The sequence below is a fragment of the Podarcis erhardii genome (genome assembly GCF_964252035.2).
Source record: "Podarcis erhardii genome assembly, chromosome: 5".
Classification (NCBI taxonomy): domain Eukaryota; kingdom Metazoa; phylum Chordata; class Lepidosauria; order Squamata; family Lacertidae; genus Podarcis; species Podarcis erhardii.
The window spans coordinates 43,897,042-43,912,979 of NC_138509.1; the positions used below are offsets into that span (position 1 = coordinate 43,897,042).

The window sequence follows — 15,938 nt, forward strand, 5'->3', positions numbered from 1 at the left end:
GATGGGAAATTAGTGCAAACTGGGTTTATTTTACAGATAGGTAGCCGTGTTGGTCTGCCATAGTCAAAACAAAATAAAAAAATTCCTTCCAGTAGCACCTTAAAGACCAACTAAGTTAGTTCTAGGTATGAGCTTTCGTGTGCATGCACATTTCTTCAGATATCTGAAGAAGTGTGCATGCACACGAAAGCTCATACCTAGAACTAACTTAGTTGGTCTTTAAGGTGCTACTGGAAGGAATTTTTTTATTTTGGGTTTATTTTGTACAACTTATCTCCTCACATCTTTACCTACAGACAATAACTTTAGGCATTTCTGGTCTCCTGACTGAGCCTATGGCTGCTATCACATTGAAGACTGTCAGAATTCTAAGAATAGTGGCTGAATTGTCATCTGCAGGTGTGAAGGTTTATAGTTCTGAGAGAGCTGGGCATAATGCCATACTGACTGCTTGACATACATGTGAAGTTCAAAAAGGATATTTTAGAGCTTGAAAAAGTGTGGAAAAGGGTGATCAAAATGATGAGGGGCTTGAGCAACACTCTTATGAAGAAAGATTTCAGTGTTTGGCGCCTTTTAGGTTAGGAAAAAGGACATCATACTATTTTGTTTGCTGAGGGAGAAGTAGATAGAGAGTCTTTCTCTTTTTCGTAGGATATTTGGGGCAGACAAGAGGAAGAGTTTGGCACAGTACATAATCACTTTATGGAACTTGTTACCACAAGGTGTGATGATGACCAGCAACTTTAAAAGACATCATACCTCTGAATACCCTTTGCTGGAGAACAATGGCAGGAGAGGGCTTCTCACAGGCGTCTGATTGGCTCTCTTGGGAAACAGGATGCTGAACTAAATAGGCCTTTGGTCTGATCTAGCAGGTCTTATGCAATAATAAGGATGCAGAAGAAGACTGTGGACTGGGGCTCCATTTTAGAAACATAGGAAGGTATATAAGAAGCCACCATAGGAACACTGGAAACTGAGTTAATCCTTTGGTTCATCTAGTTCAATATGTCTTCATCAAGGATGAGAAGCCAATGACACCTCTGCGTGTTGTTGGGACACTTCCCATCATTCCTGATTGTTGGGCATTCTGCCTGGGGCTGAAGGTACTTCAGTTACATGTGAGTTCAGTCACACTTGACAGGGCAGAGGTTTCCCCATCTCTGTTCAGCACTGATTGGCAATGTCTCTCCAGGGTTCTAAACAGGACCTTTTGCAGCTTTACTGGGAGATGCCAGGCATTAAACCTGGGATGTTCTGCAGGTGGTCTTTCATTAAGGTATATACCTGCCTTAAGAAAAACCTAGCACCTGTAGTGTTAACATGTAGCTATTCCACCTCCCAAGAACCATGATAAAGTATTGTACAGTGGTACCTTGGTTACATATGCTTCAGGTTACATACGCTTCAGGTACAGACTCCACTAACCCAGAAATAGTGCTTCAGGTTAAGAACTTTGCTTCAGGATGAGAACAGAAATCGTGCTCCAGCGGCGCAGCAGCAGCAGGAGGCCCCATTAGCTAAAGTGGTGCTTCAGGATAAGAACAGTTTCAGGTTAAGAACAGACCTCCGGAACGAATTAAGTACTTAACCTGAGGTACCACTGTATTCCTATTATGCAAGACACTGAAACATCCTATGCAGTAAGAAGTATGGATTCATAAAGACAGCTGTGAAATTTTCTTCCTACCTGTGTACATTATCTTTTTTAAAAAAAATCATTAAATTTTACAATTTATATGAAACACTAAAGAAAAAATGCAAGCAATAAACAGAGCTGATATGTGTTACAAAGAACAAATAATCCTGGATAATATTTGAAATCAATTACAGAGGAATTGTTGTGGGCTGTCAATACTAAGACCATTACACTTAACTTTAATATTTTTCTTTACCTGTTCATAAAACCCACAGGTGAAGAAACACAGTCAGAGGCTGGTCATGTTCCTCCATGGTTGTAAAAACAACAAAATCATTCCATACTCCCTGATCCCCCCCCCCATCAGTTGTATGCTGGCACTGCATTACTTTAAATGTATGTGTCAATTTCACAAGTAAAACTATCCCCCATATCTTCTGGTACCAAGAATCTATAGTTACCCAATGGAAATCGTGTCAGGCCTATGCCAACACTCCGGCTGCTGATAAGAAATGTCTCCTTTGCCAGGCTGATTTTCTTTTGTGTGGGTTAACCACATCTTGGTCCTGAACTCAACTTTTAGTACGTAGACAGAACCAATGCAATATTGAATTGTCTGAGATTGCACTTTATATCTGAAATCTCTGTATAACATCCATGTTTCTGATTCCCTAAATGTGAATTGCGAGAACTTATTATGGTAGTTTAGGAAGCCATCAGAAGAAATCATTTTCGGTTACTTTGCTTTTTAAAGGACCCATTCAAACTCAGTTTGTCCTTCAATTTCCCAACAACTGCATTTTTTTATTAAGTATATGCTGGCACTTCAGGACTGCCCTAATGTGTTTGAGTGGGATAATGGCTCTTAGTGGAATCACTTAGAGTGCATTGTGACTTTACATGTCTTGGGGGCCAAATTATTTAACGCATAAATGTGCTGAACTGTACACTACTGATTTTCCTCTTCTTAAAGCCACTTGGGGAGGATTGAATGCATAAATATTAGTGGAAAAGGGGTACTACTTCCCCTGTTTCCCACAAGTCATTTTCCAGCTTCAAATCATCCTTCAAGCAACTTTTCCTACAGTTGCAGCTTGTGAGGGTGGGGGAGAATTCTGAGCAGGAAAATAGTAGATGGGGAAAGGGTTAAGTGCATCTGTGCTCTTAGTCTCCCCTTCCTGAAGTATCTTTTGAAGCTGAAAATGAGAAGCTGTGTTACACCAAGGCAGCCCTCACTACTGAATAAGTGGCGCCAACTGCTTTGATCCTGAATCTGAAGTCTTTCTATATTCTGTATTTAGGTTTAAATATGCCTGGTTGCTTAGCTTATAGCTTGCGGAACATAACGCTGAACATGGATGAGAAGTAACCATAGCAATTTTTTTATTAAAAAAACCCACACACACCCCTAAATACAGATTTGAAAAATGAGTGGCTACTTTCTGGGATATTTGATATATTGCTGGTAATTTATTTTTATTTTGTTCGTCTTACTAACTAGCATAAAGGAAACCAGCTATGTAGAGTAAGACTAGCTTTTTCTTCCAAGGGCATTCTGTAAATGTGACCTAAGCCAATAACATTCTTAGTGGGCTCCCCCCCCCCAATAAGAACCTGGTCTCAAATGCTACCCACTACAAAGGGTTTTACAAGTTCAGTCTGAAGAGAGCTCATTTATCTGTTTCGCAGTGGATCCTGTAATCATCTCTGCAGGCAGTAAGCTTTGCTTCAAGATGCCCAAGATCCATTAACAGATCTCATGATGTTCTTTAGAAAAGAGGCAAAGCCACCTAGACATCATCCAAAGGAAAAGCAACAACAGATATGTGATGAATTGTACAGGATTTATTTCAAGGTTGTTTCATTGTCAATTAGATGGAAATGATTTCTCCAGCCCTGCCAAGGATGCCTTTTGTTATGTACTGAGTTGAATAGGATCCAAAAGGCAGCAATCTGATTGGTCCTATAACAATAGGATTCAGAATGCAGCAGTCTGATTGGTCCTGGAAAAATAGGATCCAGAATGCAGCAGTTTGATTGGTCCTCAGGAGCTACCCAATCCAGCTCCAGGTGGAAGGGAATCCGCAACCTGATTGGCCTACAGGAGAATCCGGGAATTAGCCAATCACGTGGGGCCCATTGTGTAAATAATGTATAAGGCAGACATTCTGGGGGAACTTCCATTCCTCCTCACCACTATGAGCTGAATAAAGTGCATGAAATCCACTCTTGACTCCAAGTATATTTCACCTTTGCTCCAGAACTTGTTTCTGGTGCCTAGACTGAGCCTCGGAATGCATGAAATACAGTGGTACCTCGGGTTACATACGCTTCAGGTTACAGATGCTTCAGGTTACAGACTCCGCTAACCTAGAAATATTACCTCGGGTTAAGAACTTTGCTTCAGGATGAGAACAGAAATCATTCTCCGGTGGCGTGGTGGCAGCTGGAGGCCCCATTAGCTAAAACAGAATATGGGAGCTCTACCAAGAGCTCTCACTTTCATGCCTCAGGAAAATGTTGTCAATGAAGCACATTCCCTTGTTATTTTGAGTGTTTTCCCCATCATCTTCTTTCAAAAGGTCTCCATTTTACCTCAGTCTCCATAAAAATAAGATCAGGGTCACACTGAGATGTTTTTCCCTAACACACACTGGAACTACTTACCTGTTGACATCCAGACGTCTGCCAGTCATCCCAGAAAGCTGCTTCAGTTGGCTTTTAGATAGGCAATGTTATTCAGCTGTGGTAAAAAAAATTTTTTAATGAACTATGGCTTATAGAATTTTTTGTTTGAATTGTTATTTGGGGACCAGTTGTTGTTGTTGCTGCTGTTGTTTTAATATGTCCTCCTGAAGTGTAACTGCAGATGATAGCATTTCAGTGCTGTAATTGCCTATGCCATGGTACACAGACTTGTTGCTTTTGTTTGTTTTGTTTCCTGCCATGGTCTCCACTTTATTCTGGAAAAGCCAAAAACCATTCCCGGAAATGTAATTTCACTGATATTTTATTTAATCTTAATACTTGATGGCTAGACATGCTAGACAGAAAAGACTGCATTGGGACTGGCAATACAGGGGGTAGAGAGGATATGTAAGGAACACAGAGAAACTGCCTGGTAATCCTGGATTATTACTTGCTGTATGAAAGATGTAATAGGAGGGGGGAATTTATAGAGTTTAATTTTTTTTAAAAAAATCAATTCTCTAGCTCACTATCACATAATCCTCGCTGCAATGCCAAGCTCTCCTCTTGAAGATATCAACCTGGGAGTTTGTACATTAGGCTTTCTCTGTGCTATCTAGAACTCCTCAGGCCTAACCACTGCAGCATTAAGATGTTATAAAGGAAGTCACTGTGTAATAAACAGATACACATGTGCTGGCCTTTAGGTCCATGTGACGTACAGGTTCTGACAACAACAGGCACAGAGACATGCTGAGTGCTATAGCATGAGGGAGTGTGGTTGTCTCCCCGTTCTTCTGCAAGGTTGTTTATCTTCAGTCAATTTCTCTCCGTAAAGCAGCGAGCCTTTATTTATCCTTCTTGCTGTTTCCCATTGCTTAATGTGAGCAGAGCACAGAAGCCTGAACACACTCAAACCCTCACAAAAAGTTCACCCCTGCAAACATGAAATCCCACTTAGAGGAATTTGCCTTTACATAGTTTTTTATCCTTATTTCAGCCATTGTGATGTATTGGCATATTGCGATGTTTAGCTGGTGATATATTGCGATGTTGAAAACCAGATGTTACCCCAGCGCTACTCTGCAACTATTCCTCAGTACTGGTGCAATCCAGTATAGGTGACAATCCAGAATGTTGTGGGAGGTAGCAACAGTGTCTGGAGCAAGGAAGGGGGATTTGGAAAAAGTTTCCTCCCTACCCTCTCTGCCAGTAGGATCTCTCTGCTGGATCAAAAGCCTTTTGTGGATGGAAGAAGTATTTCTAGGAACATAGGAAGCTGTCTTATACTGAGTCAGATCATTCTGAATAGCCCAGTATTGTATACACTGACTGGCAGAGGTTTTCCAGGGTTTCAGGCAAGAAGACTTTCCCAGTCCTATCTGGAGATACCAGGGATTGAACCTGAGACTTTCTGTATGCAAAGCAGACAGTCTATTCCTGAGCAATGACCCTTGTCTGTGAAATAAAAAGTCTGACTCTAGCTTTGAGCATTGACTGTCTGCTTTAAAAGTTTCCTGTGACATAAGAGTCAAAGCAAAATGATGGCTCCTTGTTATCATGCAAGTCCTGAAGATGGAATCTTAGTGCAAGTGTCATGGTAACATATAAGGTAAACATTCTATCCTAACTTAAACCTCACTGATATGCTTTTGCCAGAGTAGCAAGAGGCAGAAAACCTATATTGTCTACTTGGAAATATCCCAGATCTTTAACTGTGACAATTTTACTTCTTTTTGAATTTACAATTTATTTGCCTTGTGTGGGCCTTAAATCTTTAGTGAAATATGATCCATGAAATCTGTGAAGGTGAGCTTTACTCTCCCCTCTATTATTTATAAAGCACCCAAAGTCTCCTGTGAATTAGACAGGAAGATAAATACTCTTGAATTCTAGATAAACTGTCTCGGGAAGTATTGCTAGTATTATTAACTGTATAGTGCCTTTAAATGCTTTGCAGAACTGAAAACCAAGATAAGTCAGTTCTCCAAGGAGCTTATAGTTTTATCAATGGGGAACGAAACAGTTGCATGTTCCTCCATGTTCCCTCTCTTCACCCTCTCTATCTCTTTTTCTTTCTTTTTTAAAAAATAGTTTTTGAGATGGGCCCTAACCTATTAAAGGAGTCACACTTCACATGTTATTTTCCCCTTGTATCAAGATGGATCATCCTGTTTGGGGGGGAAACATGTATGTATGGCTGAATACACAGCATACATTTGAAGCACATTTAAAGTATGCCTGAAATTTGTGGTCATCCTTTCTTCTTACTGAGTCACCTTTTCTGCCTTGCACATGGCATTTGAGAAGGTAGCTGCAATTTTGTATAATGAGGGGTTTACCTTAGGTTACACTGGAAACTGCTTCTCTTTGGCATGGACTGTTTTTATTTCCTGAAAATAGGCTAAGAAATCTAAAATCCCCTTAGCATTGCTTTGGATGTCCATTTTGACAAGCCTGCCTTTATTCCTCATAGCAAAAAAGCAGTGCAGCAAATCAAAAACCATGTCTTGTCTCTGAGATGCTTCACTGAGGGAGGTGTTCCAGTCAACACTACTCAAAAATCTTGTCTAGTGGGGCAAAACCCTATTTGTGCCATCAGTTCGGAGATATATATATATATATATATATATATATATATATATATATATATATAACATTTTGTACTAGTATATCACCAAGACCAAGACATGGCTGTGGAATTAAAGGTTATGTGGACACCAGTGTTTAGTTACTACCTGGTCCTTATGAGTTGCTTCCTGTGCCTTTGCTATTGATTTTTTACAGCCTCAGTGCTGTGCATACCATAACTCTTGGGGAGTGAGCATGTTTCTGCCTCCGTTTTCATTCTGTTGGGATTGTCTCGTTTATTTAAAAGATGCTGTCTTTCCAGCAAAATGAAGCATCTAAAAGCAACATACAGGGAAAGATCTTAAAATCCTCACAAAATCAAATTCAATTGAAACAACAGCATAATCAGTTGTGGTTTGTGTTGATGGGGGCGGATGTATCTCCCATCCCATTTAATTGCTGTATTTAACTACTGGGAGTGGTCATTATGAGTTTTGGGGGCAAGGTGCCATCAGTATGGTGATGATACTCGGCTCTATTTCTGCATAACATCTGCAGCAGGAGAGGTTGTGCCGTTCCTTGGTCAGTGCTTGGGCGTAGGTAGTGGCTGAGAAACAGCAATCTGAGCTTTCCTGGCAAGATGGAGGCACTGTGGGTGAGTGGTTCCCATGTCCGTGATATTTGTCAATTGTCTACCCTGAGTGGGCTTGAATTCCCCCTGAAGGAGCAGGTACACAATCTGGGGGTGCTTCTGTATCCAACTTTGTCGCTGGAAGAACCAAGTAGGACCTCAGTGACTAAAAGTGCTTTTTATGACAGTTACAACCATTCCTCAACAGGAAAAAACTTTGTCACAGTAATTTATGAATTGGTTACCGTATTTTTCGCTCTATAACACGCACCCGACCATAACACGCACGTAGTTTTTAGAGGAGGAAAATCAGTAGGCATGCCACCCGTAGGCATTCCCTCCATAACACGCACAGACATTTCCCCTTACTTTCTAGGAGGAAAAAAGTGAGTGTTATGGTGCAAAAAATACGGTACATCAAGATTGGATTACTGTAACATGCTCTATGTGGGGCTTCCATTGTGCTTGACCCAAAAACTTCAGTTAGTGCAGAATGCTGCAGCACAGTTGCTGACAGAAGTGAGTCCTTGTCAGCATATAACACCTGTGCTAAGAGATCTGCACTGGTTGCCAATTTGCTACTGGGCCAGGGTCAAGATCTTACTGTTAGTATACAAAGCCCTTGCCAACTTGGGACCAGCTTACCTGCAAGATCGCCTTATCCCATATATGCCGAGTTGACAGCTTCACTCTGTGGAACTGGCACTGTAACAGGTGTCAGATAATACCTGTTCCACCTTTGTAGGAAATTGATCTTTTAGTGTGGCAGCACCTACACTTCGGAACTCCCTGCCTATTGATGTCAGGCAAGCCCTATTGCTGTTCTCTTTCCGGTGCCTGCTAAAAACATTTTTGTCTAGAAAATTTAGACATCATATGCCTACAAGAGACACATGTAGCAAGAAGACACAAAAAAATTTTAATTAATAAAAGACTGGGAAACGAATTTGTATCGTTAGACAAGGAGAAAAAAAGAGGAGTGGTCTTATATATTAGAAAACAAATTGAAGCGAAACAAATTTTCAAGGACGAAGAAGGAAGGATAATTGCGGTTCGAATCATCTGGCATGGAGAAAATCTGATTATTGTGGGGATCTACGCACCGAACGGAAATAAAACAGAATTTTATAAGGTGTTAGAAGAGAATCTATCTGAATATATGGATCAAAAAATCATTTTAATGGGTGACATGAATGGGGTGACCTCATTAGAAATGGACGATGCAGAGAAGGAATAAGTAAAGAAGGAAAACTACCAAAATCCTTTTTTTCGATGATTGAGAGTTGCAATTTGATAGATATTTGGCGCCTCAAGCATCCATTAGACAAACAATTTACATTCTATTCTGAACCAAATAAGTCAATGTCAAGGATCGACCAGATTTGGATCTCGAGTGAACTGACACCAAGAACCCAACGGATAGAAATTCAACCGAAAGTAATCTCTGATCACAACCCGATAGAATTTGAATTAAGAAGCTTCGAAGAAGGAACCTTTAGATGGAGATTGAAAGATTATCTCCTAGATGATCAGAAAATAGTAGAAAAAGCGCAAAAGGAATTATCAGAATATTTCATAGCCAATTGTAACAAAGGCACAAAGGATAAAGTAGTATGGGATGCCAGCAAGGCAGTAATGAGAGGCTTCTTCATTCAGCAAAATTCAATTAAAAACAAAAATAGAGAAAAAGAGAAAAAAGAAATTTTGAAGCAAATTATGGATAATGAACAAAAATTAATTAAGAAACCAAACAATTTGGAGATAAAAGAAAAAATTAAAATTCTACAATCACAGTTTGCCATTATAATAAATAGAGAAATAGAGTGGAATATAAAGAAGTTGAGACAAAGAAACTTTGAATTTGCGAACAAATCAGGAAAATGGCTCGCATGGCAATTAAAAAAAAGGAAAGAACAGAATACAATAAATAAGATTATAATAGAAGGAGAAGAGATTACCAACCCAAAGGAAATAAGAAAGGGATTCTTGGACTATTATAAAAGACTATATAAAAATACAGAAAGAAACAACTCGAGGAAAATAGAGAGATACCTGAAAGAGAAAAAGACACAAAAGATCCCGACTGAAAAAAGAGACCAACTGAACACTCCAATTGATATAGCAGAGATAAAAGAGGTGATTAAAGAGTTAAAAAGGGGGAAAGCACCAGGGCCGGATGGCTTCACTGCCTGTTATTACAAAGAAATGGAACCAATTTTGATAACACCATTGAAGGAAGTGATGAACAATATTCTAAAAGAGGGAGAAATCCCGGAAACATGGAAGGAGGCGTTCATTACATTCATCCCAAAACAGGACTCAGATCTAACCCAAGTCAAAAACTACAGGCCGATTTCACTCCTAAACTTAGATTACAAGATATTTGCGGCAATTCTAGCAAAGAGGCTGAAAAAGATTCTGTCAGAAATCATACATAAAGACCAGGCCGGCTTCTTACCAAACAGACAGATGAAAGACAACATAAGATATATAGTTAATGTGATGGAATACCTGTCTGATAGGATTGATAAAAGAGCCGCAATGATCTTTGTAGATGCCGAGAAGGCATTCGACAACATAATATGGGACTTTATGATGAGAAATCTAGAATACATGGAGATAGGCGAAGACTTTCTTAAGGGAGTCAGAGCTATCTACACAGATCAGAAAGCTAAACTGATTATAAATAATGTAGTTACAGAAGGAATAAGGATACAAAAGGGAACGAGGCAGGGATGCCCTCTCTCGCCGTTACTTTTCATAACGGTATTAGAGGTTCTTTTGAATTCGATCAGACAAAACAAGGCTATAAAGGGAGTGACAATCGGACAGAATGAGTACAAGACCAAAGCATTCGCAGATGACTTGGCTATAATGATTGAGGAACCAACAAGTACGATAAAAGCAGTTTTGGAGGAAATGGAACAGTTTGGAAATCTGGCAGGCTTTAAACTCAATAAGAAAAAAACAAAAATAATAGTAAAAAATATGGATCAAGACCAAATAGAAACAATGCAACAATTAACCCAAATAGAGGTGGTCAAAAAGGTAAAATATCTGGGTATTTGGATAACTCCCAAAAATATAGATTTATATAAAAACAACTACGAACCAGCTTGGAAGGGAATCAAAAAGGACTTGGAGGTGTGGGCAAAATTGAAATTGTCATTTTGGGGAAGGATCTCTACAATCAAAATGAACGTGCTCCCAAAATTACTGTTCCTATTTCAGACTATCCCCATAATTAAGGGAATTAAGATCTTTAAGGAGTGGCAAAGAGTGATCTCAAAATACATCTGGCAGGGCAAAAAACCGAGAATCAAATTTAAATTGCTAACAGATACAAAAGAAAGAGGAGGTTTTGCCCTGCCAGATCTGAAATTGTATTACGAGGCCTCATGTCTTTGCTGGACGAAAGAGTGGATTAAATTGAAGAATAACGAACTGTTGGATTTGGAGGGATTCAACAACAGATTTGGGTGGCATGCTTATTTATGGCACGAAAAAAAGAGAGTCCATAAGGGCTTTGAGAACCACATATTCCGAGGTCCCTTAATTGAGGTCTGGGACAGATACAAAAATCTATTAGAACTTAGAACACCACGCTGGTTTTCACCCTTAGAAGCAAAGAGTATAAAGAGATTAAATATGGGAAGTAAATGGATAACATATGACCAACTGTTATATAAAGAAGGGGAAAAGTGGAAAATAAAACCGTATGAGCAGGTGAAGGAATATGTTTATGACTGGATGCACTATTTCCAAATGAATGAGGTGTTTAAAAAAGACAGTAAAGAACGAGGTTTCATGGACAAAGAATCGTTATTTCAAAGCGAGGTTATAGGTAATGATACGAAAAATTTATCAAAAATGTATAAACTGTTATTGGATTGGAACCTGGTAGATGAAGAAGTTAAGTCGGTAATGATTAGTTGGGCAAAGGATGTGGGCCACAATATACAATTTGAGGAATGGGAAAAATTATGGAAGGAGGGCTTAAAATTCACGGCATGTATGACGTTAAAAGAGAACACGATGAAGATGTTTTATAGATGGTATATGACACCGGTGAAATTGGCGAGGATGTATAAGACATGCAATAGATGCTGGAAGTGTAAGGATAAGGAGGGTACATTCTATCACATGTGGTGGGGCTGTGGGAAGGTGAAAGACTTCTGGGAGAAAATATACAATGAGTTAAAGAAGATCTTAAAGTATACGTTTAGAAAGGAGCCAGAAGTCTTTTTACTAGGACTAATAGGAAAGGAAATAAAAAAGGAAGACTGTAAATTTTTTAGATATGCAATCACAGCCGCAAGAGTGTTATTGGCCCAGAGATGGAGACAACAGGAAATACCGACCATAGAGGATTGGAGAACAAAATTGTTAGAATACGCAGAGTTAGATAAATTGACAGGAAAGATTAGATACTTAAGAGACCAAAAATTCATCGGGGACTGGAAGAAATATGTAGATTATCTGGAATGCTTAAGTAAAGGAAAGATGACGCTTAAGGGATTTAAAGAAGCACTGTAAAAAAGTAATAAGTATTGATTAAAGGGAATAGGAGGAAAAGAGATAAATAATGTCAATACAAGATTGAGGAATGCGTAATGAAAGTGATGAATACGGATGATTTACGGGACAGCTGAGGGAAGTTTGAAAGAAAATGTAGTGATGAAAATGATGTGAAATTACTGTATATATATATATTATTTTTCGTTGTTGTTGTCGTTTGTCTTGTTTTATGTTTGTGTTTTATGTTTAATAATAAAAATTATATGGCAAAAAAAAAAAAAACATTTTTGTCTAGAAAAGCCTACCCAGCAATCTGTGTTTTTTTAGTTTATTGCCAGTTTTAATTTTTTAAAATATTTTAAATAGTTTTGCTTTTATCCATATATATTTTTTTTGCCAAGTCTTTTTTATATTATGGATTTTTATATTATGGATGTATGTTCTGTGTTATTTCATTAATACTATTTATTGCCTAGTACAAATTTGTTGTGGCCTTTGGCTAGAACAATAAACTTATGACCTTAATTTTATTGTTTTATTCTTTTTGTAAAACACTTCAAACTTTTCTACAAACCTCATTTTCACCTCAGGTATGTGGACCGTCCTGACTTTGGTTGTCAATAAAGTGCAGGTAATTTTTCATAATTTAAATGTATTTGTGCCATCAGGGAGAGAAATCTGACAGATTTTGTGCCTGAAGTGCCAAGATAACCTGACCAGCCTTGCACTTTGACTTCAGAGTGGAGCATGGAGCAACATTTGCTATTCTGCCTCACCTTGGGCCAGCCTTGTTCCTGGTGTAAAATAGGGTAGTTTTTCAAACCCAAAACCCAAAACAAAGCCTTGTCCACTGAGAATCTTCAGGAGAAAATTTTCTTGGTTCACAGGAAGAGTGTCTTAAAAACAGACTGAGAAATTACCACACAGGCTTCCTAGTGGGATTTCAACTGCTTCAAATATGGCTAAATACACCCTAAATTTTCAGAGAAATGCAACCCAGATCTTCTCCATTAGTTGATGTTACTCGTAAGTGTAGAAATGAACTTTATTTCACAGTACTTTCATGTGATTGCAAGATAACATTGTATTGTTCACTCTTTTCTCTAGGAATAAGAGAAAACCAATATAGAATTAATGCTTGGGAAGCATGCAAAACTGTTCAGTATAACACAGCAGCAAAGAATGAGTCAAGCTTCACAAAGGTAAAAACAAAACACAACACACAAAACCTTCCATAGTTGTCAGCGGAATCTACTGAGGTTTTTAAAAAATGATCATTTATCTGTATGCAGTGTTTTGCTATTTGTTTTGTCTTTAGTCGGATTTCACTTGCTCAGCAGAAAAGTCAAATAAAGTGGCAGCTAAGATGTTACAATTCTGTTGGCAGGATATTTATTAATTCATATACTTTCCACGTTCTTGGGGAAAAGAAAGCAATAAGTGCACTTGAAGGAAAATCACAGTCTTGAAAAACATCACTGGTCCAGTGTTACAAGGGCCTTGGCAGGTCTTCCAGAGAACGGGTTATTTTTCAGAAGCCAAAGGTGGTCCGTAAGAAGAAAAAAAAACCTCCAAAATCCACAGCTGGGCAATAGATTTATTAGGGCCAACCAAAATGTCACAGAAGTGTGGCATTTCCCTGTATTATTCATCAGGCAAGAAATTACACAAAGCAGTGGGGTGGAGGGACAAGGATTATTGTTTTATGTGCAAAAATTAGTCTGGATCTTGTAAACTCAATTCCAAGAAGGGAATTGCAGACTGAATAAGGGTATTTGCAGATGAACATTCATCCTGATTTGTTTGCAGGGAGATTAGACAACTCTAATAATGAGCATTATTCTGATTTGTTTGCTGAGAGGTTAGATGATACTGCATTATCCCACACTTTCCAGTGCATTTTCCCTTCACTTTCCTTACTGCAAAAAGTCTGATTGGGGGGGGGGGCAAGATCGAGATGAGCCCCACAACCCCAGAGTTGTTCACGACTGGACTTAACTGTCAGTGGTTCTTTACCTTTACCTTTTTTAAAGATTTGTTGTGCAAAGGCCTCCCAATCAGCTATGTGCAACCTGAATTCGTTGATTTGTGATTGACACCCAAAAATAGTGACAGTCTGAAAGTGCCCAATGTCTCTCCCAAATGCTGTGGGTTATCAGGTTGCCCGTCTGGAATTTGGGGATTTATTTATTTTGCTTATTTAACTAAATTTATATACCACTTTATTGTAGTAAAACCTCTTTGTGGTTTATGACAAATATTAGAATTATCAGATTAAGACACACAAACATCTACATATCTGGGTAGGCTTGCCTAGACAAAAATGTTTTAAACAGGTACAAAAAGAGTACAGTGGTACCTCGGGTTACGTACGCTTCAGGTTACATACGCTTCAGGTTACAGATTCCGCTAACCCAGAAATAGTGCTTCAGGTTAAGAACTTTGCTTCAGGATGAGAACAGAAATCGTGCTCCGGCGGTGCAGCAGCAGCGGGAGGCCACATTAGCTAAAGTGGTGCTTCAGGTTAAGAACAGTTTCAGGTTAAGTATGGACCTCTGGAACGAATTACAGTGGTGCCCCGCAAGACGAACGCCTCGCAAGACGGAAAACCCGCTAGACGAAAGGGTTTTCCGTTTTGGAGCCGCTTCGCAAAATGAATTTCCCTATGGGCTTGCTTCGCAAGACGAAAATGTCTTGCGAGTTCCTGCGGGGTTTTTTTTCCTTTCCCCCCTTTTTCTAAGCCGCTAAGCCGCTTATCAGCTGATCCGCTAAGCCGATAAGCCGCTAAAAGCCGCTAAGCCGCTAATAGCGCTAATCCGCTAAGCTGTCAATGGGCTTGCTTCGCAAGACGAAGAAACCGCTAGACGAAGAGACTCGCGGAACGGATTCTTTTCGTCTTGCGAGGCACCACTGTAAGTACTTATAACCCGAGGTACCACTGTACAGTGAAGGCACTTGGCTGATGCTAATAGGGAGCGAATTCCAAAGCATAAGTGATGCCACATGAAAAGGCTGATTTCTGTGAAATGACAAAGAAGCAACAGCTGCTCCCCATTTCTTGAGAAATTAATTAAATAGAAGTCTGGCTTGCAACCCAGGTCTGTCCCAAACCTTAAATGAAACATCCAGGTTCCTAGTTAGGCAGAAAGTTTGAAGTAAAGTGAAACATCACAGTGTTTATCAAAGGTATGGATTTTCTCTCTCCAGAGAACAGAGCTATGGGCACATCATGTTGCACAAAAGCTGCTGTGACTTAACTTGCAAACACCCAAATGGCTTCTTCCTTCTCAAGAAGATCCTGATGTATCATTGACTGCCCAGCCGAATGAAAACTGATAGACAAAAAGAAGAAGTACCATTGTGATGCTGTATGTTGAGTCATTGCCCTGGTGCAACAAAATAGGCAGAGTATTCACCAGCTGGGATGGAGTCGCTTCTTTCTTCAAAGATGCCGTTAGAACCAAGGAGAAGAAGAAGTAAACTCCCTTCACTCCACCTCTTCAAATAGTCTTTAAAAAAACCCCAACTTTTAATGATAAGTTATTGCTCGTATTGATTATACGTAGGCTGCTTTGGAAGCCTTGTCAAGTGAAAAGCAGGTAGAAAACGCTTAAAATAAGTAAAATATTGCACTGAGGCCACAGCTGCAATTACAGCCACACTGTTGTGCAGCCCCACACAAGGATTTGCTAGTAACCCTTTCAAGGCAATAGCAAAAAGATGGCACATAGCTGCACGAAAATGCATGTCAGAAACTCAGTGTAGTTCTGGATCAGCTGTCTTGTTTTCATTCTTAAATGACTGCTAGAGAAAGAGTGATTACATTCCCAGTCCTGATTCTTAATTTCCAAGCCAGGTTCCTTGAGTAGTTCTGCAGCACAAGTGGGT

General features: G+C 39.3%; 1 protein-coding gene across 3 annotated transcripts in view; it reads left to right on the plus strand.

The window, feature by feature from the left end:
* LOC309342574 ((E2-independent) E3 ubiquitin-conjugating enzyme FATS) overlaps nucleotides 1-15,938 on the plus strand; it is a 147,901-nt gene that overhangs the window by 77,176 nt on the left and 54,787 nt on the right. For 2 of the 3 annotated variants that reach the window (XM_081863202.1, XM_081863203.1), the window contains one exon: nucleotides 13,158-13,252. In XM_081863202.1, the coding sequence (XP_081719328.1) occupies nucleotides 13,158-13,252 (95 nt within the window). Of the gene's footprint in view, nucleotides 1-5,983; nucleotides 6,140-13,157; nucleotides 13,253-15,938 lie in introns of those variants that run through there. The other variant, XM_081863204.1, reaches the window with a different exon arrangement.